Source organism: Thrips palmi, unplaced genomic scaffold (assembly GCF_012932325.1).
Source record: "Thrips palmi isolate BJ-2018 unplaced genomic scaffold, TpBJ-2018v1 HiC_scaffold_3, whole genome shotgun sequence".
NCBI classification, from domain to species: domain Eukaryota; kingdom Metazoa; phylum Arthropoda; class Insecta; order Thysanoptera; family Thripidae; genus Thrips; species Thrips palmi.
This window is the reverse complement of record NW_023144630.1, coordinates 3,628,310-3,654,125: the sequence shown is the minus strand read 5'-3', so window position 1 is coordinate 3,654,125 and position 25,816 is coordinate 3,628,310. Positions and strand designations below refer to the sequence as shown.

At 53.2% G+C, this 25,816-nt stretch overlaps 3 protein-coding genes and 1 non-coding gene across 5 annotated transcripts; all 4 read right to left on the bottom strand.

Annotated features, from left to right (window-relative positions):
• Window positions 1-61: 61 nt before the first annotated feature.
• On the bottom strand, window positions 62-12,623 carry LOC117648415 (A disintegrin and metalloproteinase with thrombospondin motifs 7-like). Its single transcript, XM_034390919.1, has 20 exons — window positions 12,229-12,623; window positions 9,659-9,771; window positions 5,834-6,022; window positions 5,229-5,485; window positions 5,058-5,163; window positions 4,640-4,827; window positions 4,464-4,553; window positions 4,248-4,381; window positions 4,022-4,171; window positions 3,801-3,947; window positions 3,386-3,539; window positions 3,096-3,185; window positions 2,739-2,948; window positions 2,407-2,646; window positions 2,203-2,323; window positions 1,956-2,082; window positions 1,761-1,878; window positions 1,287-1,576; window positions 702-1,112; window positions 62-71 (listed from the first exon to the last, which is right to left on the bottom strand). Exons 2-20 carry the CDS (start codon window positions 9,726-9,728, stop codon window positions 62-64), a joined length of 3,102 nt encoding a protein of 1,033 aa, XP_034246810.1. The 5' UTR covers window positions 9,729-9,771; window positions 12,229-12,623.
• Window positions 2,987-3,078, bottom strand: Trnai-uau. Its single transcript is given in 2 exon segments — window positions 2,987-3,022; window positions 3,041-3,078. It is a non-coding gene; the product is annotated as a tRNA-Ile (tRNA).
• A 389-nt stretch (window positions 12,624-13,012) lies between the features above and the next one.
• LOC117647940 lies at window positions 13,013-20,143 on the bottom strand. Its single transcript, XM_034389941.1, has 2 exons — window positions 16,940-20,143; window positions 13,013-16,876 (listed from the first exon to the last, which is right to left on the bottom strand). Exons 1-2 carry the CDS (start codon window positions 20,111-20,113, stop codon window positions 15,725-15,727), a joined length of 4,326 nt encoding a protein of 1,441 aa, XP_034245832.1. The 5' UTR covers window positions 20,114-20,143; the 3' UTR covers window positions 13,013-15,724.
• A 239-nt stretch (window positions 20,144-20,382) lies between these two features.
• LOC117647941 (tudor domain-containing protein 3) lies at window positions 20,383-24,795 on the bottom strand. Of its 2 annotated transcripts, none has more exons than XM_034389943.1 (13): window positions 24,454-24,795; window positions 23,874-23,958; window positions 23,722-23,787; window positions 22,972-23,640; window positions 22,644-22,887; window positions 22,185-22,557; window positions 21,909-22,106; window positions 21,685-21,817; window positions 21,463-21,595; window positions 21,199-21,386; window positions 20,985-21,095; window positions 20,736-20,910; window positions 20,383-20,577 (listed from the first exon to the last, which is right to left on the bottom strand). In XM_034389943.1, exons 1-13 carry the CDS (start codon window positions 24,489-24,491, stop codon window positions 20,420-20,422), a joined length of 2,571 nt encoding a protein of 856 aa, XP_034245834.1. In that variant the 5' UTR covers window positions 24,492-24,795; the 3' UTR covers window positions 20,383-20,419. The 2 variants fall into 2 exon arrangements, with proteins under 2 accessions (XP_034245834.1, XP_034245833.1); XM_034389942.1 differs by having other exon boundaries at window positions 20,721-20,910; window positions 24,454-24,794.
• Between the last annotated feature and the right edge of the window lie 1,021 nt (window positions 24,796-25,816).

The following is a 25,816-nucleotide window of genomic DNA, read 5'->3' as shown; positions in this document are numbered from 1 at the left end:
CATCATCGTCTGCAGCCGTCGCCGTCGCTCTTTGGCAAGTTTATTTGTTTTCGGGCAGCGTTCACTGACGGCTGGTGTAAAGGGGAGGGGTGTTGCTTCATAGAGCTCGATTTAAAAAAAACGATTTTTATCGATTTTATTGAAGAAGTATTAAGTTACAAACAGAAGCTCAGAAACATGAGCAAGCTTGTCTTATCGTCGGCGACGAGGCAGACTCTCGGTGGCGGCTACTCGATGGTCAGGAAGAAGGTGTCCTTGGCCTTGTCGAGGTCCTTGGCGTCCTTGGCGTGGCCTTGGTGGCCGCTCTTGGACCGTAGTTGCTTCCGCCTCTGCTGCTTGCGCTTGGGCCCCAGGTAGGCGTGGCCCTGGTGGGCCTGGTGGCCCTGGTGGGCCTGGTGGCCCTGGTGGGCCTGGTGGCCCTGGTGGGCCTGGTGGCCCTGGTGGGCCTGGTGGCCCTGGTGGGCCTGGTGGCCCTGGTGGGCCTGGTGGCCCTGGTGGCCCTGGTGGGCCTGGCCCCGGCTGCCGTTACCCCCCAGGGGGCCCCGCGTGTGCGGGTAGCGCTTCCGCTCCCGCAAGGGGAGGGGGCGCGCGCGAACGGGCAGCTCCATGTCGTCCTCCCACACCCCCGGGCCGGGTGCCGCCCCCGCCGCCCCCGGGCCGGGGGGCGGCCTGCTCCTGGGGGCGGCGCCTGGCTGGTCGCGTGGCCGCCGCCCCCAAGGCCGCGGCGACTCAGGGCGGGCAGCGGGCCCTGGAAGAACGTGGTGTAGTTGACCAGGTACTCGCGCTCGTCGTCCGCCAGGTTGTCCAGGTCCAGGTCGAGGCCGCCGTCGAGCTCCAGGACGTCGTCCTGGTGGCCTGCCGCCGACGGCCGGGACAGCGTCACCGGGAACAGGTCCCCGGCTGTGGTGTCGTTGGCGGTCGGCGGCGAGGGCGACGGGCAGGGCGGCACGTCGCGACACCGCTCTTGCTCGTCGGGCCGCGTGTCCGGGTCGCACTCCGCGTCCGGCAGCGCCATGTCCTGGCGGCCGCGGACGACGCAGAGCACCGACCGGCGTCGCCCCACCGCGTCGCCGCACGTCGCAGTGCACACCTGCCAGGGGCCCGTCCACCACCTGGGGGCAGTCGGAACAAAGATGAGGAAGCCTGCCCGCGCCAAATCTCATCGCGCGCGTTGCAGCGGCGAACGGGAGCGCCTGGCGGCTAGGCCACCCAACGCGCGGCCGCGCGCAGCGGCACTGCCTAGCCGCGGCGCTGCAGGCCGGCCGGGCCGGGCGGGCTGTACTCACGTCGCCGGGCAGGCGTGGCTGGCGCACGTCCTGTTCTGGTCCGGCGGTCTGGGTCCGACCATCTCCTCGCACTCGCTGTCGGCGACCGCGTTGAAGGCCCCCTCGGGGCCCAGGGCCCCCATGGAGGCGGCGCACACGGCGCGCAGCTCCTGCCGGCCTCCCCCGCACGTGGCGGAACAGGCCGACCAGTCCGCCCAGCGCCACGACAGCGACGGCAGGACGGTGCCCGGCCGCCGCACAGTGTACTGGTACTTGAGGCCCGGGTTGCGCGCGCGCCCGCGGAAGATGACCTGCGAAGGGTTGCCGTTGCACACACCGGTGGAGGCGGCCCAAATTTCAGACGTGTTTCGAGCTCCAGAGTCGCTAAACAGGACTCGAACCGAGCGAGTGACCCCACCAATGGATTCCTCGTTCGGAGAGCAATCCATTGGTGGGGTCACACGTTCGGTTCGCTCTTGAGGCAGACAAACTCACGTAGATGAGGATGCCGTCGCGGAGGGGCCCGGGGATCCGCACGGTCTCCAGGTCGCCGACGCGCTCGTACAGCGCCGCCGTGCCGCCCACGTCGTACTCCCCCGGCAGGGTGATCTTCCTGCGGACGGGCAATCATCAGGCCTGTCTCTCTCGCGCCTCCACGCTCCACGAGCGCGAGAGAGACGGGCGGCGTACCTGCGGCCGTTGAGGTAGAAGGCGGGCTTGGACGTACTGCCGATGCCGATGAAGTTCCTGGACGCGGACACCTCCGCGATGAGCACGTTGCGCGCGCCGGGCGGCACCTGGAAGGCCTCGATGTAGCCTGCCGGACACCAACAACCATTTCACTCCGCGGCTTTCGTCGCTCTGTCTCTCTTGCACTCGACGGCCGTCCCGCAGGCCGCGGCGGCGCGAGAGAGAGGGAGAGAAGCTGGTGGCGTACCGTAGCCGTCGGGCCTGCTGTAGGTGCCGGACACCGTGTCGCACTGGCTGCCGTCCCCCCGGCACACGCCGCACCGGTCCTCCACCGCGTCCGAGTCCACCGTCCAGTCGCAGCCCACTTTCTGCGCGGCAACAACAAAAACAACATCAAAAAGCAAACAAAGTGAAGGCGCACCCCGGCGGGACTCGAACCCGCGCCACTCACCCGGCAGACCCGGCCGATGCACATGTCCCTGCGGCCCACGTTGCAGGGCGTGCCGTCCGCCACGGCGCCGCCCCACGGCACGATGACGGTGTCCTCGGAGTCGGAGCAGTACAGCTCGCACGGCTCGTCCGCGTCGAAGTACGGCAGCCACGTGTAGTTGGCGTAGTGGCCGTGGTAGGTGCGGTTGTTGTAGGCGGCGCACTGCACCGCGCGGAACGAGGGCGCGTCCTCGGGGCACGGCTACGCCGGTTCAAACAGGGCGCGTTTTTAGTCATCGACATAATGCTTGGCAACCAAGTCAGAATGAGAAAGAGTTTCTGCTTTGTTGTCACCTGCGTGTTGCAGACGCGGTACCGACGCCGCTCGCCCAGGCAGTAGGCGCCGCCGTGGCGGGGGGTGGGGTGGTCGCAGCGGCGCTCCAGGATGGAGACTCCGGCGCCGCAGGACCGCGAGCAGGGCCCCCACTCGCCCCACGACGACCAGCCGCCCGGCACGGGCTCGGCCAGCTCCGCCATCTCGGTGCACTGCTGGTCCTGGCACCACTGCACGCAAAAAACAATCACTTCGAAAAAAAATATTCTGCCCCAGGTGAGGCTCGAACTCACAACCCCGGCATTGCTCACGAACACTGTCCTATAAGTACCGTGCGCTAACCGATTGCGCCACTGGGGCCACTGCTTTGGACTCACTTTGTGTTTGCCGCAGGCCGTCCCCGGCGCCGCCGGCTGCAGCAGTGTGGTGCACTGGCCCTCCACCTCGCACCACAAACGCGTGCACACCTTGAAGACGGAGAGAAGACATTATCTACAACATCGGTCGGTTGGAGCGCCTGCCAGGAAGAGGGTAGGCAAGCCCGCCGAACAGGGCTGCCCGGCGGCGCGGCCCGCCCCCGCCTCGCAGGCGCTAGCCACATCGCTCCGTCCCTCTCGCACCCAAGAGGCGGCCCGCCAGAGCGAGAGAGAGAGAGATAGAGACCCACCTCCTCCGAGTCGGCGGGGCAGACGCCGGCCTCCTCGGTGCCGAACTGCAGGCGGCACTGGTGCTCCACGTCGTACATGGAGCCGGCCGGCATGTCGGGGTACTGGAAGCCGCCCAGGGTGGGCGCGTCGTCCAGGCACGCCCCCTTGCCGACGCTGCGCATGGATTCGATGGTTCAACGGTTCGACGCACAGTGGGCCAGAAGAACGGTGGAGGCGGCCGAAACCCCGGACGCGTTTTGAGCTCCAGAGTCGCTAAACAGGACTCGAAGCGAGCGTGTGACCCCACCAATGGATTCCTCGTTCGGAGAGCAATCCATTGGTGGGGTCACACGCTCGCTTCGAGTCCCATTCAGCGACTCTGGAGCTCTAAACGCGTCGCGGTGCCGCGGTGCCGCGGTGTCGCGGTGCACTCACTCGAGGAAGGCGGTGATGCTGCGCCGGCTGCAGGGGCTCCACGCCATGCGGTGGTTGTCCGCCTCGAAGGTGGGGGTCATGACGTGCAGCACGTTGTCCACCTTCCGGGGGCAGCCGGACGTCTCGGTGTCGTGCGCCATGCCGAAGCTGCGGCGCGAAAACAAATTAAACTCGGCCGTTTCTCATTTTGTGGCGGTGCTGCTGCATGGTGACGCACGCACTTGTGGCCCATCTCGTGGGCGATGGTGTGCGCCAGCACGATGCCGTTGTCCTGGTTCACGGAGCACGACCTGTCCGGCGTGCACATGCCGCCGACGTGGGCCACCCCCAGCGTGTTGCAGGGCGTGTCGCGCCGCGCGCAGATGTCAACCCTGCGGCGCGGAGAAGGAAGGAAGGTCAGAGGAAGTCCCTGGTTCGAATACCAACTTTTTTCTTGTTCTAGTGCACCTTGTGATGAGCACGGCGACGTCGTGGTGGTGGGGGTCCGCCTCGTCGGCCGGGTTGACCTGCGCGGCCCAGCGGCAGAAGGAGCCCAGCGTCCGGTCCGCGTTCACCGACGAGTTGAACGTGTCCTGCTCGTCCTGCAACACACAGCCGCGCACTGTCTCTCTCGCACCCCTAGCGCCACGAGTGTGCCAGAGACAGAGCCAAGTCTCTGCGTACCTGCGCCACCCACTCGTCCATCAGGATGATCCGGACCACGGCCACGTTGATGAGGTTCCCGATGGTGGGGTCGTGGTACATGGCCGAGACCTGAGGGGGGAAATTAAGCATTTTAACAGCGTAGGAGGAGGGCGAGGACAGCGGCCACTGCCCATGGCACTGACCATGGCACTGACCATGTTCATGATGGTGAGCAGGTACGTCTCGATGTCGCCGTCCTGGTGGAAGGCCGTCATGGACTGGTCGGCCACCAGGGTCACCTCCACGTGCTTCTCGTTGCTGATGGACCGCGGCTTCCTCCGAGGTCCCCGTCGACGCGGTCCTCGAGGCCCTGGCCGCGCGTCGTCGGCGTCCTGGCCGCGCCGCCTCTGCTGCACGGCGACGTCCGCACCGCGCCGCCACGCCAGGGACGACGTCTCGTTGCGGCGGGCGGGGTCTGCGGGCACGGCGTGCACAAACCACGTAACACAAACTGCACGACGCCGAGCCGGTGCGGCGCCGTCGCGCCAGTCGTACCTCTGGTGCCGCAGTCCTTCTCGTGCCTGCGGCGCCGCCGCCGCCCCCGCTGCCGCCGCCTCTGGCCGCGCCGCCGGCCGCCGCCCCCGCGGCGCTGGAACACCACGTGCGCCGAGGAGTTGGCCGCCTTGGGCCCGAGGGGCTCCAGCCAGTAGTCCGCCCCGGTGGTCTTCACGAACCCTACCTGGCGTCAAGGGGGGCGTTGGGGTTACACTCGAAACACTTTGGCGGTCCCAACGGGTCACTCACCAGCCCCTGTCCGCAGGCTGAGACGGCGACGCTGGAGCGCGGGTCGCCCTGGACCACGCCGCGGTAGTGGCAGGTGGTGACGCTGCGTCGGCGCCTCGAGGACCGCGTCGAAGGCGGCGTCCAGGGCAGCGAGCGCTTGTACCGGCCGCGGTCCACGCCGCGGTCCACGCGCAGCGCCGGCGCCAGGAAGGACGTGCTGGGCCACAGCAGCAGGCGTCGCGGCGCCCCGCCGTCCAGCAGCACGTCGTACTGCACGGCTGCCAAGGTCGCCAAGGCCACGGTCAAGGTCAACGCCAAGGTCAAGGTCACTGGCCCCAGTGGTGCAAAAGCCCGCCAGGTTCAAGGGTCGGAGCAGTGTTGCCACGCAAGCAGGCAAAAGGCCAGCGATGCACCAGTGTCGAAGGGTTGCCAACTTCAGGCTGTTTGCATTGGTTTGCATGTTGATGTTGGCCGCCCTGCGGACACTGGCACACCGGTGCAATTTGGGCCTGCTTATGTGGCAGCACTGGTGCGGAGGCACGGGCCTGGGCCTTTGAGGTCTGGCAGGCTCGCTGCAGCTCGAAGGCCCCAAGCTCCGCGAGCTCCGAGAAGCTCTCCAGCCTCACCAGGGTCATCGTGGGCGTCGGGCAGCCAGGTGCCGTGCTGCAGAGCGAGTCTCCGCGCTCTGCGCTGCCGGTGGTGCTGGTGGCCGTGGCCGTGGTGGTGCTCCAGGGCCTCGTCGTCCAGGGCCTCCCCCGCCACCACCTTCCTGGGGAACACCAGCCGGCCGCCGGGCACGGCGCCCGAGAACAGTCCTGGGGGAACGACCAAGTCAAAGACCGAACCAGTTTCTTCTTGTTTTCGTCTTGTTCTTAAGGAAAAGGCAGACAACTTATTCACGCTATTCGTAAAAACATAAAAGTGAATGGCTGAGAGTCGTTTTCGTCGCCCTGGCTCTCTCGCACGGCGGGGCGTCCCGCATGCGCGCGAGAGAGACAGAGCGACGAAAACGGCTCTCGGAATCAGTCTGCTGGCAGAGTTGCCAGGACAGACTAGCCCGCACCCGCTCGGCAGCTCGGCGCGGAGTGAGTCACCATCGGCGGGGCCGCACAGTGGGCCAGAAGACCGGTGCAGGCGGCTAAAACACCGGACGCGTTTTGAGCTCCAGAGTCACTGAACAGGACTCGAACCGAGCGTGTGACCCCACCAATGGATTCCTCGTTCGGAGAGCAGTCCATTGGCGGAGTCACACGTTCGGTTCGAGTCCCATTTAGCGACTCTGGAGCTCAAAACGCGTCCGGCGTTTCGACCGCCTCCACCGGTCTTCTGGTCCACTGTGGGCCGCCAGCAGAGCGACTCCGAACTCCGCTTTCATCGCCGTCTCTCTCGCACAGCTTCCAAACGCTTGCCGCCACCGATTTTTCACCCGGCATTTATTTTCGTAAAACACGTTTTCATTTTTCCTCGCGACGATTTTCGATCTTTTTTTCGCGCGTCTCAATAATTGTCGCACCTTTTCCTCGCCATGCCAGTTGGCTGTAGCAGTTCCGTTCCACGCACACGCATGCACACAAACGCCCGCACACAGCCACACGTGCGCACACAGGCACACACACACGCACACACTCACACGCCTATTACGCGATGGGATTGAGTGGACGTTATGCTGCTAGATAACATCAGGATCTCCGGCTTCTAATTACTAGTGTAGCAGCACCAACAACAACAGCGACAGCAGCAACAACAGCGGCACCTTTTGACGGTAAAGGACAAGGCAGTCATTGGCGGAAAATTTTCGAAGTAATCCGCGCCGCGCGCATGCATGAATGAGTGGGGAATCGATTGGGGGGAGGGGGGGGGGCGTCGGGGCCGACCGGCCCAGCCAAAGTGGTCCCGAGACAGACTCTCTTGCAGGCAAACTTTCAACACAAAGTAGCGCCAGCTTTGTTGGGGTGGTCGCGGTTTTGGCGACCCGATGAGTTTTAGAGTGGGTGGGTCAATGTTTTTCGGGCAGCGGCAGGGCAGAAGTTCGCAGTGAAAGTTGAGCAGGATGAACGACAGCGTCCCCACAGTGTCCCCAAAGTGTCCCCACAGCGTCCCCACAGCGTCCCCACAGCGTCCCCACAGCGTCCCCACAGCGTCCCCACAGCGTCCCCACAGCGTCCCCACAGTGTCCCCACACGTGCAGAGGGTGCGAAGCTCGGCGCGAAGCCCCATGGAAACAGCCGAAACAATTTGAGCACAGCAACAAGCTGGCAAGCTGCCTGTCACCGACACTGTACGAGTGCATTAGTGTTGCCCGGTGTTGCAAAGTCAAGCCGATTCGAGCGGGAAAACGACAACGGCCACTTCTCATTTCCTCCTCCTGGAAAAACCGCAGATCGCGCCGTCTCCCTCGCACCCCTGCGGGGCACTGCATGCGCCCCGTGAGTGCGAGAGAGACGGAGCCACTCGCGAGCAGCGGCCCCAGGCCCGCCCGGTGCTCTGGAACGGAGGGGATCGGAGAGGATATACTTAGCGAGTAGCTAGCTGGCGGGAGAGTGAATCAGATATGGCTCGCTGCCATTGGCTGGGCGTGAGATCATCCTTCGGGGCGCGGGCTGCCATTGGCTGGGCGTGAGGTCATCTCTCGAGGGGCGGCCTGCGATTGGCCGGGGCCCAGCCGACGGCCAAACACTCCGTAAACACCGGGTACTGCTCTAATAGCAGCGTAGCAGCGTGTTGGCTTCCGAAGTTATTACCCACCCGGTCGCCCCGTTCGGACGCCTCCTTCCGCGTAATTAATTTCAAATTGGCCAGTCTGTCTCTCTCGCACTCGCGGCCAGCCCCGTGAGTGGGAGAGAGACAGAGCGACGAAAGCACACTGTTCGGGAGCGCCCTGTTCCTCTGGCGCGCCGGAAGGCCTCGGTAGCCGCCTTAGCCGTGTACCGCGTCTGTACACCGTACACCGGTGCCGCTCCAGAGTCGCTAAATGGGACTCGAACCGAGCGTGTGACCCCACCAATGGATTCCTCGTTCGGAGAGCAATCCATTGGTGGGGTCACACGTTCGGTTTGAGTCCCATTTAGCGACTCTGGAGCTCAAAACGCGTCTAGAGGTTTGGCCGCCTCCACCGGTCTTCTGGCCCACTGCGCGGCGCCTCGGTGCAGCGCGGCAAACACAGCGCCAAAACTCTTGTTGAACTTTGCACTTTGCCGTGGCGAGGCAATGAGGCGGACGGACGGACGGACAGACGGACGGACAAACAGAGAAACAGGCGGGCGGCGAGGTGGGCGCCAAACGCGCCAAAATAAAAAGCAGACGAACCCACTCAAGTTTTGACAGAAAAGGTCGCCACCCATCCATCCATCTATACGTCGATTCGTCCACCTGCTCAGAGTCCACGGGCAGAGTCCTCCAACGCAGCCTCCCTCTCCCTCGCTCCTACTCCCACTCCTTCGCGGCAGTGTCTGCACCACTTCTGCAGCAGCTGCTCTTCGAGTGTGGCGGCTGACCTGTCCGCTCGCATCCTCGCCGCTCTGCCGCATAGTTTGTCTTGTATGTGGGTGCACTGCCAGGATGCCTTGCAGGATGCCCGGAGTGGCACCTACACTGTGTGACCTCCCTCCGCCTTGGCGCCGCACAGTGGACTTGCCGGAAGACCGGTGGAGGCGGCCAGAGACGCGTTTTGAGCTCCAGAGTCGCTAAATGGGACTCCGGAGCGTGTGACCCCACCAATGGATTCCTCGTTCGGAGAGCAATCCATTGGTGGGGTCACACGTTCGGTTAGAGTCCCACTTAGCGACTCTGGAGCTCAAAACGCGTCTAAACCTCGAGGTTTGGCTGCCCCCGAGGCAGGGCCATGCGGCAGGGCCATGGGGCAGGACGAGAGGAGACGGCGAGACAGAGCATTCCTCGGTAATGGGATAATGAGTAGGGATCGGGTGAAGAGAGGTGGCTGGCTAAAGCATGGCTCAAGCACGGCTAAACCTCAGCCAGCCAAAGCCAGCCAAAGCCAGCCAAAGCCAGCCAAACGCGAACAAGACGTCAAAAGGACTCAACACGCCACGCGTGGCGTGGCGGCGTGGCATGGCGTGGCACACACGCACGCGAGGTCAAAGGCCCGGGACCGGTACGCGGCGGCAGCGGCAGCAGCGCGCACGTCCATCAATACACGCACGTGTCTCCCTTTTCGACCGTTTTACTCTTTTTTTCACTTTGCGCTGTGGGCCAGAGGGCCGGTGGAGGCGGCCGAAACTCCAGACGCGTTTTGAGCTCCAGAGTCGCTAAATGGGACTCGAACCGAACGTGTGACCCCACCAATGGATTCCTCGTTCGGAGAGCAATCCATTGGTGGGGTCACACGTTCGGTTCGAGTCCCGGTTAGCGACTCTGGAGCTCAAAACGCGCCTAGAGTTTCGGCCGCCTCCACCGGTCTTCTGGCAAATCCACTGTGCGTTTTGCCGCCTTACCGTGGTGTTGTGACAGCGTGGGTGCCACCAAGAGTGCCGCCAGGATCAGGGGCGTTCTCAGGGGGGTCATCCTGAAGCATAGCGCGCAGAGGCCGGCGCGACGGCGGCACCACCTGTAGAGGAGGAAGCAGAACGGAGACGTGAACACAACGGGCCCTGTCGCTCTCGCACCTCCCATGAGTGCGAGAGAGACAGAGCGACGAAAATGACTTTCGGATCCGAAGTTTCCCGGCTCCGTGCGAATTGGAAGTGCGCTCCGATAGGCGGCACGCACACAGCGACGATCGAGACAGAGACAGAGAGACGGAGAAAAAAGGTGTGACATTTTGGATGGCCTGAATACAGACGGCCGTGACGGCCCCCAAGCAAGGAGCCGCTCCCTGACATCTTTATTCCTGCATCCTTGTGATCCTTGTACGCCTCGCGCGGCCGCGGAGGCAAAGAAAAAAAAACACACCCACAACGCGCTGCCGTGCATTCAAGTTTCCCGCCCTGCGGCCCAGGGAGGGATTGGCAACTACACCGCAAAGGCGCCTTGAATGTTCAAGTCGTACCGGCTGGCTAGGCACCACCAGCTCTAGCGCCTGCGAAGGAATGGATAGGCCACCCTGCTACCGTGTGCTACACTGCAGCAAGAGGGCTGCCTACCCGCCAGGCGATCTCCGCCCAGCGAGCCCAGCCACTGGCTTCGCTGTCTTGGGTTGAGCCCAACCAGGCACTGTCTTAGGTGGCTCGAAGACTGGCGGACGGGACGGATAGACACCGCGGCTGAGAACGCACAATGGAATACGAAAGATTCAGGACAATACTGGGCAGGTGTGGGAACGTGGACCTTGCCGTCGGCCGGGCGCCACCAAGAGGTGACCACAAGGCCGTGCCCTGCCGATACAGCGCCCTGTTCGAACAGGCGGCCGGGCAGACAGACAGACAGACAGACAGACAGACAGACAGACATGCAGGCAGACGGACAGACACACAGACAGACAGACATGCAGGCAGGCAGACAGACAGACACACAGACAGGCAGGCAGGCAGACAGACAGACACACAGACAGACGGTCGGACTGACTGGCCATTTGTTCGCCGCTCGTCTCCGTTCTGCTCGCCTTCAAAAGGGGCTGTATCGCGTTACTGACGAACGACCCGGCGCTCTAGCCAGCGCTAGCGCAGCGTCTGGTGTCCGGCGTCCAGTATCCAGTGTCTGACGCGCTGCGACAAATACGCCGATAAATAACGAAAAGTGCGCGATTGTAGAACGGAGCGAAGTTGGAGCTGGCTCGCGGTGGCGGAGGCGGCCCGCCCTGCCGTTTTTCCGCAGGGTACTTCAGGAACTGGTCCGAGCGGGGCGGGCAGTGGCCAATGCGAGGCTGGCGCGGCCCGGGGAGGGGAGGGGGGATGCACCGTGCAAATACAAAGAAAAGAAAATGCAGCGTTTAAGGGAAGCGTAACGGTGTTCGGGAACAGAGGACAGCCTGGGACAGAGCAAGAGCATGAGGGATCGTCCGCGCGTCCGCGTCGCCGGGCCGGGCCGGGCCGCCTTGACCGGTCGGTCCCGCCAGGCCCGCCCACTGCCTCGTCTTGCCCACCAGGACGACGACGACGCGCAAGGGGCCACACAGTGCAGGTGCAGAGCACACACACACACTCACACGCACGCAGCTCGAGCGCTTGGGGCGACAGACGCGCGCAGGCCGCAGGGTCCGGCGGCGCGGCTGCATTCCCCCGCGCTAGTTATTGGCGAACCGCGGATGATTACGGGTAATAAATACCGTCGCGACTGCACAGTGGCGCATCCGAAGCGAGCCGAAGCTCACCGAGGCAAGGCCTGTGACGAGTTCGGCGCTTCGGGGCGGTGCGATGGTGGGGTGGGGGTGGGACCAGCCCGAGGGAAGTCCCAGGGAGGGCTGCTGCCTTCGAAGAGCCTCCTCGGCGCGCTGACCCTGAACTTGGCGACACTTCGCGGCGCTCCATCCTGGTGCCGCCCCTCCCCCCCTCCCTCGCAGTCTCCATCCTGGATAGTAGGTCACGATTCTGCGAGCGTGCGGCTCGGCGTGCGCGCCACGGATCACACGGAGTGGCACGAGACTGCCGAGCGATTCCAAAGAATCGCTTCTTCGCTCCGTCTCTCTCCCTCTCGCAGGCTCAGCCCGGTAGCACTCACTTTTTCTCCTTAAATATTAAATTTTTTTTTTTGACATTTGTTTTAATAAAAAAAAACCGTATTGAGCAATTGCTAAGCAGTGCTTCAAAATAGTTTGCCGCCAGAAAAGCGCGTGCCTCGTCTGACGATGACCGGCTGAGAGTGCAGCCCTCCGCCACGCCCCGCGAGTGCGAGAGAGACAGAGCGACGGACGGGACGGACTCTTGGGGCCCGGCCCGGCCCAGCCTGCAGGTGTGGGAGTGGCCAGCGCAGCCTCGGCGCAGCCAGCGAGTGGTCATTCAGCCAGTGTGGGCCGGTCATTGTCAACAGCCTCCAAAGTTACCCGCGCGGACAGTCTGCCTCTCTCGCACCCTGAAGACTTGTCTGGAGTTTTGTCCGCCTCCACCGGTCTTCTGGCCCTGCTACGTACCGCTGTTCCGTGCAGTGCGCCGGCTTTCGGCCCCTGGCTCCTTGTGCGGCGCCTGTGCCCGCTGCCGCTGCGCCCCACCCCCTCTCCGAGACACCGAGACGACGCCGACGACACCCCGGGGCGGCCGCGAGCGCGAGACTTCCTGCTCCGGTCGACGGCCCATCACCCGGCGCTAGGCGGAGCGCGGAGCGCAGAGCTACGCCGCGGGACGCATCGGTCTGACCGCCGAGACTGAGACTGACAGGATGGGATGCACCAGGCGGACCAGGCGCGCGGCGAGTCTTGGCCGACGCCGGGATGCGACGCGAACCAAGCCGCGAACCGCGAGACGCGGCTAGTCGACGACCACGGCGTACTCGCGGTGCGGTTCAGCTGCCCGTCACAGTCCGCCAGGTCCGCCGTCTCGTCAGCGAACTGAACTGAACTGCGGCCGCTGCGCGCCGCGCGAGCGAGCGAGGAGGCTGGACCGCGCTACGCCGCGCGTGTGTGAACGGGCGGACGGACAGGCAGACAGACAGACAGGCGTGAGCGCGGCGCCACGCGCTGCGGTGGTTGCCTACGCCGTGCAGGGCTGCTTGCGGCACTGCCTACCCACTAGGCGCGTAGGTCCAGCTGTTTGCCTACCCTCGACTCGGCGGGCGCTGTGGCCACCTGATTCAACACTTTCAGCTTCGTTTTCAACTTTGACATAATTTATTGTGTTGGTGATTGACCACTTGAAGCGATAGAAAACTTTCTCCATCGTTTTTGAAACAGAGATGAAGGAAACAATAAAAAGAGGAAGTGTTTGAGACATGTTCATTTTAATTATTAGTAACACAGAACACAACCAAATTTCATTTAGGGCATAGAGGTTACAGAAACACAGCAAATACATTCACCAAGAAACATTTGTCAGAGACATAAGAACGTATAAGTCTTTAAATATTGGTTGTATAAATTGACAAGGATAGTGTTTACAGTATATTAATTTCTTATGTAACAGACAAATGCTCACATGCACCCCAGTCTCATGAGGCTCAATAATTAAGTCAAAACGTACAAAACAAAAACTAGAAAAGAAAATTACGTTTAAAACAAATTTCTTTGGATACAGTCATGTTATTGACATGGATGGCACGCAAGGATTTCAGAGCCAAATTCTTATGAGACCATTTAAGATACAGGATAAGAATATAATCCAACTCGTAAAAATCTGTCAGAACAGAAACCAAAACTTTGTAATTTTTCCCCATGCGGTACATAAAGAACCCAAACCTGAATCGCTCAGGTTAAAGGCAGTGAGAATAGGTTGAATCCTTGAAAATCTAAGTCAATACACTCTATCTGTATATTCATGCTTTCCTCTTCTTTACTGGTAATTATACACAAAACTAAATAAATTACTACAAATAGTTTAACTGGCATAAGTTGCCATCACACAAAACACATTGCACTAAGGACAAAACTTATTTTCAATCCCAGGACTGGATTGTTTCTTACATAAGGGGAGACATTAGGGCCATAATCTCAAACTAGGATACCATGCATTGCACAAATATCCTAGAAGGAACACTTTCCAACACAGAAAGAGAGAGAGAGCACCTTCACATATTTAGTAAGATATGAGCAAATGAAGAAATTCCATGGTTTGGTTTCGAACAAGATATGGGACAGAATGTAGACTACCTAGAACTCTAATTCACAGTGACGCAAACAGTACAATTGAATAGTTACACTCCAGCTAACACCAAAATTATGTAATAATACATAATTGTAGCTACAAGCTTACAAAAAAAACAACATGATATACCAACATGAGAGATGAGAAAGATACACATAAACATGTAAAAAAGATCTATTTCATCACATTACATTTGGCATTTTCCATCTCATATCATTAGTGTTAGTACCTCTAAGATCATAATCCAGATTGGTACTAGTTAACGTTCAACATGCCATGGATCAACCATGCTTCATATTCAATACAGTAGTTTTCTAGACATCAATTGTTATAAAGTATAAATTCAATATAGAAATAAAAACACAGTACGAGGTATACATTTTACTACAAACATCAACACACAGTGATAAAGTACTTCCATGGGGCTTATGAACAATGCCTCTTTTGATAGATTAATAATCTGCTTGTGATTTTTTTTTTCAAATACACAAATTGTTCTCTACAAGAGTTACAAATTCAAACACATGGAACAACAATATTATATAAGCTACCACAAAAGAGAGAATACCAGTATGTAGGTACAAAACTTACATCAACAATCACAAATAAAAAATAAATAAAAATATTGACAACAATTACAGGGGCCCTACCTTTGTCAACAACCAGCAAACTGAACACATGTGTACAAACGCGTGGAAGGTTCAAGGGGGGATCAAACTGACAAACAAACATATTCCTTACAGGAATTTCATTCACACTACTTGCAGTGAGACAGGTAAGTTTCAGCTTGGAACTATGGGAAACTTGCAAACATTGCATTAAGGCATAATAATCATCCACATATACTTTACAGAGACATTGTTAAGTGTAAATGAAAACAGGCTGGAAATGTCTAGTTACACCACAACAAGGACAAATATATTGCTAAATAATTCATAATGATTTAAAGAACAACTGTACATTCATTGTTTTAAGAAAAAAAAAACAACAAAAGAGATGATTACAGCATTATTTACGTTTTACAGCATATTTGCTTTCAGTGAACTCTCACAAACACCAACAACAACAGCCAACCATACATCAGACTGAGTATTAAACTACAGCTGCTATCACATCAAACTCATGGATCAGTCACTCGGCCAAAACAAGGTGTTAGTATTAAAAATGAGACTTTTACATTCCTTCCCGCTACCTGGTTTCGCTCCACATCAACACAATACTGCAGGCATAATAAGAATTCAAAATAATAATAAAAATAATGATAACAACAACAATTAACAGTGGGTTGGGAAGGCAATCAGCCTACTTCCAAAATTAAACAATTTTACAATTTGGGACATTGTCCCTACGAAAATCAGTTCCCCTGTCTACCCAATAACACATCAGTCAAATCCAGCAAATCTTAAATTTCTTGCACTACAGTAAAACCCTGCCTTTATGTTTTTGTTTCAATATAAGAACATTAAAAATACAACTTAACATACCCAAAATAGAAAACCTCCAAAACCATGTAATTGAAATTCATTATGTAATGATTAATTCAAAAGAATAATCAGTCTCAAAATTTGGAGCCTGAGTACCAGGCATGAGGTCCCAAATCTGACGCAGAGCAAGAGCTCAGCACTAAGACTTCAATTTCTGAATATAATCAACATAAAATCAAAAATTTCCTCAATAAACCTTCTAAGACATTCTATGTGTGCTTCAATTCAGTTTGGCAGTTAAAAATTCCTAAATGGCATGACTGAATTGAAATAAAATTTGAGCTTGTTAACACTATATTTGCTTCCAATGAAACATAAAATCAGGGTTCAACAGTAGTGTTTAGTTGCGTCACAGTTTAAGAGGGTGCGTTCTCGGTGCATGGAATCCATGCACTCTGATTGAGGGGCCTTGCTGCTCATCTACTGGTATGGCATCCACAGATGGAAGAGATGCTGTCTCATCTTGCTGTGAGATCTCTTGACCTGGACCAGGTGAGGCATCACCAGACTCAGTTAACGTTGTAGCTGGAATAATACCAGGTAAATCATTATCAGAATCGGTTAATTTTATGGCTGGAATGGTCTCAGGTGCAACATCTTCAGTATCAGTTAATGTTATAGCTGGAATGCACCCAGGAAGAACATCTTCGGAATCAGTAAATGTTATAACGGGAATGGTCCCAGGTAGAACATCTTCAGAATCAGTTAATGTGGCAGCTGGAATTATACCAGATAGAACATCATCAGAATCAGTTAATGTAATAGCTGGGATGATACAAGGCGGAACATCATTGGAATCAGTTAATATTGCAGCTGAAATGATACCAGGTAGGACATCGTCAGAATCAGTTAATGTAATAGATGGGATGGTACCAGGCAGAACATCATCAGAATCAGTTAATGTTATAGTTGGAATATTACTAGATAGAACATCATCAGAATCGGTTAATGTTATAGCTGGGATGATACCAGGTAGATCATCATCAGAATCAATCAATATTGTATCTGGAATGACACCAGGAAAAAGATCATCAGAATTCGTTAGTGTCGTAGCTTCATTCAGATGCAGAGGCACAGAAATAATGTCTTCAGTTTTTGAGATTTGGCTTGGATCCGATTCTGAGACAGTATCTAGAGTGATACGATCTTCATTTTGTACAAACGGCACATCAGCTGGGACTGTCGAAATAAGTGATTCATCCCTTAAATTTATCTCAGAAGGGTGCTCAAGATCTGCAGAATCTGGTGGCATCTGTGAATGAGGATCATCTTGTGGAACAGCACACGGTTCAGGCAAAGCCTGCACTATCGGCAATGTTTCCAATTCAGACTGGCCAGCAGATGATGATGGTGAGCATGGGTCACAAGTTTTGTGGTCAAGATATAGAGCATCGCTAACAGGAACTGAATCAGCTTCCTGTATCGGAGAGCAAACGATACTTTCGTCTGGAGATGAGTTCACTTCTACAGACTTATCCAGTAGTGCAGAACTTAGGTTTTCGTCACTTAATTGGCCATGAGATGTGACCTCAGGTCCACCAGATGGGGCCTGTTCGCTGTTTTCTAGTGGTTCAATGCACTTGTCCAGTTGTGGAGAATTGGAGTTTTCATCAATCAATTTGTCATTAGATGTGACAACTGGACTGTCAGAAGATGCATTTGAGCTGGATTCTAGTGGTTGAGGCTGGGAACCCTCGCACGGTACTAAACACAGTGTTTGTATTTCTCCTTGTCCTGAGCGAGGACTGGTGGACAGCGGTGACGAGAAGGGAGGCGTGGCAGAGCGTGGAGACGACGGCGCAGATGAAAGGGGAGGAGTACATGGCGGAGGGGTCACACAGGGAGGCGTCAGGAGAGGGGGAGACAGAGGTGGTGTTGGGGGCGGCGTTGGTGGAAGATCAAGATCCGCAACCTCTGGGCTGTCCAACAGCACCACAAGGGCTGGGCTGGACTCATCACTTCCCTCTTGTGAGAGTTGTGCAGATGGAGTGCTTGGGTGGTCGTCGCTAGGAGCGAGAGAGTCATGGCTTGGAGAACTGCTGTGACTGCCAGCATCAACCGGTACAGTCAATAAAATATCTGGAGGTCTGGGAAGAAGGTGGGCATTAGTTGCAGAAAATCCATCTTCTGTGGTTGCGGGTTCAAAATCAGCGGCTGGCTGTTCAACAACTTCAGCAGCATGTGCGTCCTCCAGGAGTTCTTCAACAACAGACTGTGTCTGAGATACAGAATCAGTGCCATCAGGGAAGGTAGGATCTTTGGCAAAATGACGAATATTATCCAAATTATCAATAGGTCCATCATTGTCAGGAGAAGCTTGTCCGTTTCTCTTTGGGCATTGCACTTCAAGAGCTACACAATCGTCAGAGGAGGCAGTTTTGTCTGTGTCCCCTTTATCAGAACACTCTGCTTCAGAAGCACCAAGAACTTCAACAAACAGTGAACCGACAGTGGGCTCCTTATTCGCTGGAACAACAGACTCATTATTAAAATGCACCAAAATGGAGTCCAACACTGAAGATTCAGTAGATCCAGATTCCAAACTGGTTACATTTTCTAGAGGCTGAACTTCAGATGCGTGTCCTAACTTGTTTTCATCAGCAACACACGGTTTATCAGAAGGATTTTCTGCGCAGGCAGTCTCTTGATGCAGTCCTGTTAGACGAGGAGCATTTGCCGCCAATCTCTGAGCCTCTGCACTGTGCCACTGTGATACTACAGTATTTCTATTGAAGTGTTGCGATTTATGTTCCATACCTTTGGCTGCTTTATTCCGGTAAGGATCACCTCTGGGTTTATCAAATTGAGATGCATTTTGTTCACTTTTACAGCCAACTATTCGGGCTTTTCCTGCGCCATTCCTGGTCTGGGAGTCTCTGGTACTCAATTGTGGCACACTATGAGGCATTTTACTAAATTGATTTAATTTAGAGTGATCTTGTTTTGATTCTTCAAAAGTCTGCTGATGAGGTTTAAATTGATGCCTTTCTTGGTTCTGACTGTAAAGTCTCTCATCCCTGGATTTTTTCTGGTAATGAATCGAAGTGTTTTTACCACTGGACGTAGAGGACTGCTGAAGATCCTGAGATCCCTGGTTCTGGTACTGATACATGTTCACTTCGGGATTTTTGGTATTCAGAAGCTGCTTGTCTTGGGAGCCCTGACTTCTATAATCAAGCAAGGGCAGATCAACTGCAGTTGTCTGAGAACGACTGTCCTGCGCTGTTGGGTTCTGATAATTGACCATTGATAAACCAGACGTGCGGTTTCGTTGATGGATTTGAGTTTCTTGAACGACCTGACTTTGATACGGGAAGACTGGAGCAGAGGGACGACTGTGGTGATGGATCCGTGTTTCTTGAGGCACTTGGCTTTGAAATTGGAACATCTGAGAGTCGCTGGCAAGTTGCACATCGACATCTATACCCCTATGAGTATAAAAAGGTGTATCAACTGAGCCAGGGTTTTGAATGGCAGGTTCCATTGATCTTTGGCTTTGGTGAAGCGGAAATGATGGTTCTGCCTGGTTCTGTTGATGATGAAATTGAGCATCAACAGCAGCTAGGTTCTGAAGATTGTAGTAGGCAGCATTGGTCTGGGTTTGACGTTGATAGTGGCTATCTCCTGCTTGGCTCTGATAACGGAAGAAATCACCATCCGACGCAGTTTGATTTTGAGAGAAGAAGTTGGAAGCCTGTTGGGCTCCGTTGTGGCCATGGTGAAATAGATGTGGAGTTATTCCTGGGAGTGGCTGATTTGGATGGTGAAACATGGCTGCATCTTGGTGTTGAAAAACGGGAGTTTCTCCACCAGACTGACTGGCATGATGATACATAGAAGCCTCAGAGGTTGCCTGGTTTGACTGGTGAAACATGGAGGCGTCAGCACGCCGTTGGTTTCGATACAAGCTTGCCTCCACTGTAGGGACACTTTGATGGTACATATGTCCTTCAGTCACTGGCTGAACAGGCTCACGAAACATTGGATTCTCAGAGGGGCGCTGGTTTTGGTGGTGATACAAAGGAGCGTCCATTGTTGGGCGGCCTTGATGGAACAGTGGTGGTTCCGACGCTGTCTGATTTGATGGGTGGAACACAGGTGCGTCTTGACGTTGGTACAGAGCAGACTCAGGAAGCTGATTTTGATGTTGGTACAAAAGAGCATCAACTTGCGGCTGATTTGAGTTGATTTGGTATGAAGATGGACCAGATGGCTGGAATGCAGATTGTTCTGGCGCTTGCGTCTGGTGACAAAACGGGAGTGCCTCAGCTGGTACATGGCTTTGTCGATACAAAGCTGCTCCAGCAGAAGAATGACTCTGCTGACGAAACATAGTAGAATCAAATTGATTGTGGTGCTGGTACATTGTCGGGTCTCCTGAAGCCTGAGGAAGGAAATGAGACACCGAGACTGGTGCATCCATAGATGTCTGGGTTAAATGATTGAAGTGATCATCTGTGTTTGACTGGTGCCGTTGGTAATAGCTGGAAGGCTCCGAATCCATTCCAAACTGATTAAAGTCACGACTTAAACCACCTTCTGGCTGTTGGAAAGTTGTCCTCCCCGCATCTCCTGACGCTTCATTTTGACGTAAAATCCTGTCATCCAGGCCGTACTTGGTGGGATAGGACAAAGGCACTGCAGGCTGGAATGATTGAAGCGACTGCATCTGCAAACTGGCCTCCAGTTTCTGACAAGATAATACTTGAGATGGGGCAGCCGTTTCACAGGTTCCCATCCACGACACGAGGGATTGTGAAGCAGCTTTGGTCGGCCTGTAGCCTGGAGGTGGATCACACGCACCAGGCCCTTCCTTGCTCTGGCTCGGCTGGCTCGGCTTCTGCACCGAGTCCGCTTCTGGAATGGCTGAGACGGGAATGTTGCCTGGGGCGGGTGCGCTCTGCTGCCTTCCTTGAGGGCCCTGTAGTTCCAGTTCCTCCTGTTCCAGGTGGTCCTGGTGGTCCTGCGGCTCAAGGGAGTCCTGCAGGCGCGGCGGACCGAGGGCCGACGGGGTCGTCGAGTCCTCGTCCGCGGGAGCGTCCTGTCACTTGCGCTGAGCGGGGGGGACGTACATGGACTGCGGTGCGCGGGCCGGGCGACGACTCTGTGCCTGGGCCTGCATCTGGCTCTCCATCGCCACATTGGGTGAAGGCGATGGCTTCACGTAAGCACGAGTACCACCCCTTCTGAATTCGACACTCCCTGCACACAAGAGCATAAATTACAGTCAATTGCATGCTTAAAGTTACAACATTTTTGTAATTTTGAATTTAAAAAAATAATTTTGAAATTGTAAATGTTTTTCTTTTATTCGCCTCCCTGCAGAATAAATGATGATTACCCACCTGAGAAAGGCATACCATTAGAGTCATATGGATTGTGAGGGTTCGGGGGGCCTGAGGACTTGATGGATTTGGATGGAGTTCCCGGGCTCATACAGTGAGCATCACCCAAGTTGAAGTAAATTTCAGCCGGCAAGGAGCTAGGGGAGCATCCATTATTGAGAGCATTTTTCAAAGGCTCTGAGAAGGGTGCCTATATTAAAGAGGGTCGGATTATGAGCATGTAATGTAGGCAGATAATAAGTTGACATTAATTTTTTTACTCACTTTTGTCACCGGTACAGTGTCTTGTTTCAAAACTTCTTCATGGTTACCATATTCAGTGAATCTGACAACTAGAGTGCGAGCTGCAATGCCCGTTACTACAGCATCATAATACTAGTGACAGAAAAAAAAGACAAAACAATGTCATTTTTTTTTTAATTTAAAAAGATAATTTTTGATTGGCCATGTAATGTAAAACCCCTTTAGCTTTACTCACCCTTTCATCCTCCCAGTATCTCGCTAAACAAGCATCTCCCAAGCTCCAGGACCAGAACACTCCGGGTCCATCAACATCACAAGGGGCACCAGGCATATTCCTGCCATTCTCAGAATTCCTTGAGCTGCCTGAATTTCTTGTGTTGCTTGAGTTGTTCACACCATTTGTGTTATTACTTGAATATCCCCCTGAAACAGGAAATTTTATTGGGAGTAACAAAATCCGTAAACCCGTTTCACCAAATTTAACTTTGTGCAAACTTACCATTTATAAGAGGATTAGAAAGGTTCATGTTATCCTTGAATGGGAAATCAGGTATTTTAGGGAAAGATTGATTGTTGAAAGCATTTCTAGACATTCCTGGAGGACCCATGGAGCCTTTAGAGCCATAAACATCCTGCAATAATAAATCAATGGTTCCAGATCAGTGACATTACTACCTTATGAATGTAAAAAGCAAGTCAATGGTAAAGTAAGTAAACATACATTATCATATGAGTTATTCCTGTAATCATTATTTTGTTTGTAATTAGAATGGTTAGGCTTGGGATTGTGAGGACCTTGATTTAGATTCCTTCCATTGTCATTTTGCCGGAGATGTGGCTGAGAACTTCTTTGGCTAAAAACAATTAATTAAATACAAATTAGTGAAGAAGGATTACATATCGTATGAGACATCATGGCAATAATCTAACAACAATAAATCTTACTTGTTGGCCCAAGATCCATTACTGTATGTTGGATCATCATCTGGGGTATTGTCACAGTCTATCAATGACATCATGTCAACTTTCCGGGCAAGAGAGGCTCCCCATTCTGAAGACTCATGACCAAGGCTCGAGTTTGTCGAAACAGCATTAGATGGTGTATGTCCAAGATACCTAGTGCTCTCATGTTGCAAGGGCGTCCTGGAAAAAAAATTAGATTTCCAACTTGAAAAAGGAAAAACACAGAAAGGAAATATGGTTGCGAGTAGATCTACATACTTTGGGTTTTGGAACCGTGGTGCCTTGAAATCTGGAGGTCCTTTCGCTTTACTGGGTGCCCTGCTATTAGCTGGTGCCTCTCTCTTGCCTTTGATTTCTGGTTGGTCTCTTCCACGGGGATTATCCTTCCTTTCCTTGAATCGGCTCTCGTCTCGCGGGTCTCTGGCTCTGTCTGGTCTTCCTCCTGGTCCAGCTGCCCCTCTCCCCCTTCCTCCACCCCTGCCACCGCGCTCCAGGCCTCCCCTCGGCTCCCTGTCCCTGTCCTGGAACTGGGAGCCTCGTCCGTCACGACCATTGGCGTAGCCACCGCGGCCCCCTCCTCTGCCCCTGTCTGAAGTTCCTCTGGATGAGGCTTGAAGCTTCTCCCTCTCTTCTAAAATTTTAACAAAAGATTGCAAACAAGTTATTTCAATGTCAGACACTATAAGTCAAACACTAAACCAGTTGCTTGAGACGTACCAAGGGGAAGCTTGTCTTCCAGGAAATCGAATAGGGACAGTCGGCCAGATGGTTTTGTTTGTGACGATGAACCAACTTCATCGTCGTGTCCACGGCTTTTGCCTCCCTCACGGCTGCTCCCCTTGCCCAGCCCTGGTCCTCGGGTGGATTCACGACCGCCCTCCCGCGGGTTTTCTCGGTTATTTCGGCTGTCTGAATCCTTATCAGACTTTCTATCAACAGGTTTGGGACCTTCAGTTTGACGCTGAAATCAAGTATGAAGAATTTAGACATGTGGTGATGTGCACAAACCACATAAAAGCAAAAGGAACAACTGAGGTGTACTCACCTGTAGTGATTTTAAGGCTCTGTCCACATTGTTACGATTCATTTTAAGGGCATGGTCAGCTTGTTCAATAGTGAAACCAAATTCAACAATTTGTTGGACATTGTGGTCCAACAGCTGCCTATTGCCACCTCCAAAAACTTTCTTAGCAACAGCCTTCCCCGCTTCAGCAATGGCATCTTTTCGCTGGGCTTCAAATTCTGGGTTGAGAGCTTCAACCGCTTGTTTATCCTTCTCCTGAAGTGATTTGAAATTTTTGTCAGCTGGATTAGATCTTACTATTTTTTGACCAAATGGAATCCAAGCAGGTGGACCGCCATCTTCACCCCAAGATCTTTTATGCTTGGCAAGAGACCGATTCAATTCCCATTTCTCGATCATGTGAGATACTCTTCCTCCTAAGATCTCAGCTCTACTGCCATTGATGAGAAGAAAATTGCTGCAAACAGGAATATTTTCTTCACCAGGTGAAGACTTAAGTAAGATCTTTGTGCCAGGGGGAGTGTTCAATGTCAGTGCTGGTATTCGCTCTATCTCCACTGCATGGCATGTTGAATGGCCATCGGTGAGGGTCACTTTCAGCATTCGGGGTGCAGCTTGAGACTCTTCATTGGCTTTGGGTGCCGATACGTTTCGTACCTTTTGAAGCTGCACAACTAGACCACCGGGAACCTGAAATTCAAGTTACAAATTAAAAAGCAAGTTGGGGGATTTAATGCAGGGGCTTAGCAAAACAATGTGCCACAAACTCACCCCTTCGACTTTGCAGCGACCCACTTCTTCAGGAAATCCAGGTGCTGCTACTTCTCGAAGATCAATCTGCAGATGTATAAAAAGAGAAGAATGTGAGAATAATTAAATTTATAGAAACATTTCAATTTTAAAAGATGACAAGAAAAACTTACATCGAGAGCCTTTTTTAAGATGATCTTGGTGTTGGTTATTTTACCGTCATCAGTTAGCTGCTTTAGGCCTTCATCAGAAAAATGCCTGAAAAGAAAAAGAAGAACAGTGATATTTTCAAATGATACAAAAATCTAAACATAGTGAGAAACTATGATGTCAATGAGATAAATATGAAATTAAGGCAAAGCAGACGAATGGGAAATGATGGCAAGAGATTAAAGAGACTTTTTTTTTTCTTTGAAACTTACAAAATGACAGGGAGTGAGAATGAATGACAATAACAAGAATAAAACCATCACCATTGTCAGGAAACATTCCGAGAGGGACGAAAATACCTTACAAATGTACAGTGATGTCACGTCGACCTTTGGCATACATTATTCAAAAATTACTTGCTCGGCAAAATCAAAATAAATTTTTGACGGCTAGGCACCATAGGTTAATAGGTTCGATCTGTCATTTCTGCACAGCAGTTGACACTGACCTAACGCTCGATTACGAAGCAACACTCCATGATGCAAAGGTAACTCTAAACACCATTAAACTATGAGATGATAAAACATTAAAAATTTCACAAACCATCCTTCTTTCTGAAGTTGTTCTCGCAAATCAGCCATCTTCGCAGTGAAAAGATAGCCAGCAGAAACCTTCTTGAAAACAACCTTATCGATTCACGCCTAGAGTTTATGGAGGGTGTGCGTGTGCCGCAGTGAAGGACAATTTATCCTTTGTAAACAATGATCGCCAGAAAGGATCAAGACTTAGTCATAAGTCGGAATACAGCATTTTCAGAATTTGCAGGCAAAAGCTTAGCTTCTGCCCCGAAAAACGTCTCACAACATGCACACGCCTTCTGCAATCGCTCCGATCCAAACTTGCAACCCGGGAAACGAGTGGAGAAGAACCGGATGTCTGCACTGGAGCGGAGCGGGATGGTTCAAATGCTGCGGTGATAGTCCGGGCGCATTCGGCTGCTAGTTTTGACTAGTTTTGACGTTGCTTTTCTAAAACGCATCAAAATTCGTGGAGTGGTGAATGACAATCGGCACATCATGGAATATGGGAATGAGAAGAGGATTCCCATTGACCCAAAAAAAAAGGGGCCCCGGCCCCCCCCCCCCCGGGGGTTTTTCCCCCCCCCCCCCCCCCCCCCCCCCCCCCCCCCCGGGCCCCTTTTTTTTTTTCCCCAAAAATTTTTAAACCCCCCCCCCTTTTTTTGGAAAAAGAAAAAAAAGGGGGGGGTTTTTTTTTGGAAACCCTTTTTAAAAAAAAAAATTTTTTTTTTGGGGGGGGGGGGGTTTTCAAAACCCCCGGGTTTTAAAACCCCCAAAAAAAAAGGAAACCAAATTTTAAAAAAAATTTTTTTTTTCCCCCTTTTTTTTTAAAAAAAGGGGGCCCCCCGGCGGAAAAAAAAATTTTTTTCCCAATTTTTTTTCCCCCCTTTTTTTTTCCCCCGGGGTTTTGGGTTTTTTTTAAAAAAAAAAATGTTTTTCCAAAAAAAATCAAACTTTTTCCCCAAAAAAACCCCCTTTATTTGGGTTTTTTTTTTTTTCTTTGGAAAATTTTAAAAAAGGGGGGGGGCTTTTTCCCTTTTTTTGGGGGAAAAAAATTTTTTTTTCCTTAAAATTTTTCCAAAAATTTTTTTCCCCCCGGGGGGGGAAAAAAGGGGGAAAAAAAAAGGGGGGGGGGGGGGGGGCCCCTTTTTTTCCCCGGGGGAAAAAATTTTTTTCCCCCCCCCCTTTCCCCTTTTTTTTTTTAAAAATTTTTTTGGGTTTTTTCAAAGGGGAACCCCCCCTTTTTTTTAAAAAAAATTTTTTTTTTTTTAAAAAAATTTTTTTTAAAAAAAGGGTTTTTTTTTTTTTTAAAAAAAAAAAAAACCCCATTAAAAAAAGGGGGGAAAAAAAAAAAAAAAAAATTTTTTTTGAAAAATTTTTTTCCAAAA

Coding starts and splice junctions, on each gene's coding strand:
- LOC117648415 (XM_034390919.1), bottom strand. CDS start 9,728: ATGACCCCCCTGAGAACGCCCCTGATCCTGGCGGCACTCTTGGTGGCA. Junction 4,828..5,057: donor CCAGCGCCGCGGGGGCGGCG/GCCGGCGGCGCG, acceptor TGCAGCAGAGGC/GGCGCGGCCAGGACGCCGAC. Junction 3,540..3,800: donor AGCATCACCGCCTTCCTCGA/GTGAGTGCACCG, acceptor ATCCATGCGCAG/CGTCGGCAAGGGGGCGTGCC.
- LOC117647940 (XM_034389941.1), bottom strand. CDS start 20,113: ATGGGAACCTGTGAAACGGCTGCCCCATCTCAAGTATTATCTTGTCAG. Junction 16,877..16,939: donor ACAAGTGCATTGAACCACTA/GAAAACAGCGAA, acceptor CAATTAAGTGAC/GAAAACCTAAGTTCTGCACT.
- LOC117647941 (XM_034389942.1), bottom strand. CDS start 24,491: ATGGCTGATTTGCGAGAACAACTTCAGAAAGAAGGATG. Junction 21,818..21,908: donor AATGGATCTTGGGCCAACAA/GTAAGATTTATT, acceptor AATTGTTTTTAG/CCAAAGAAGTTCTCAGCCAC. Junction 21,596..21,684: donor GGAATAACTCATATGATAAT/GTATGTTTACTT, acceptor TTATTATTGCAG/GATGTTTATGGCTCTAAAGG.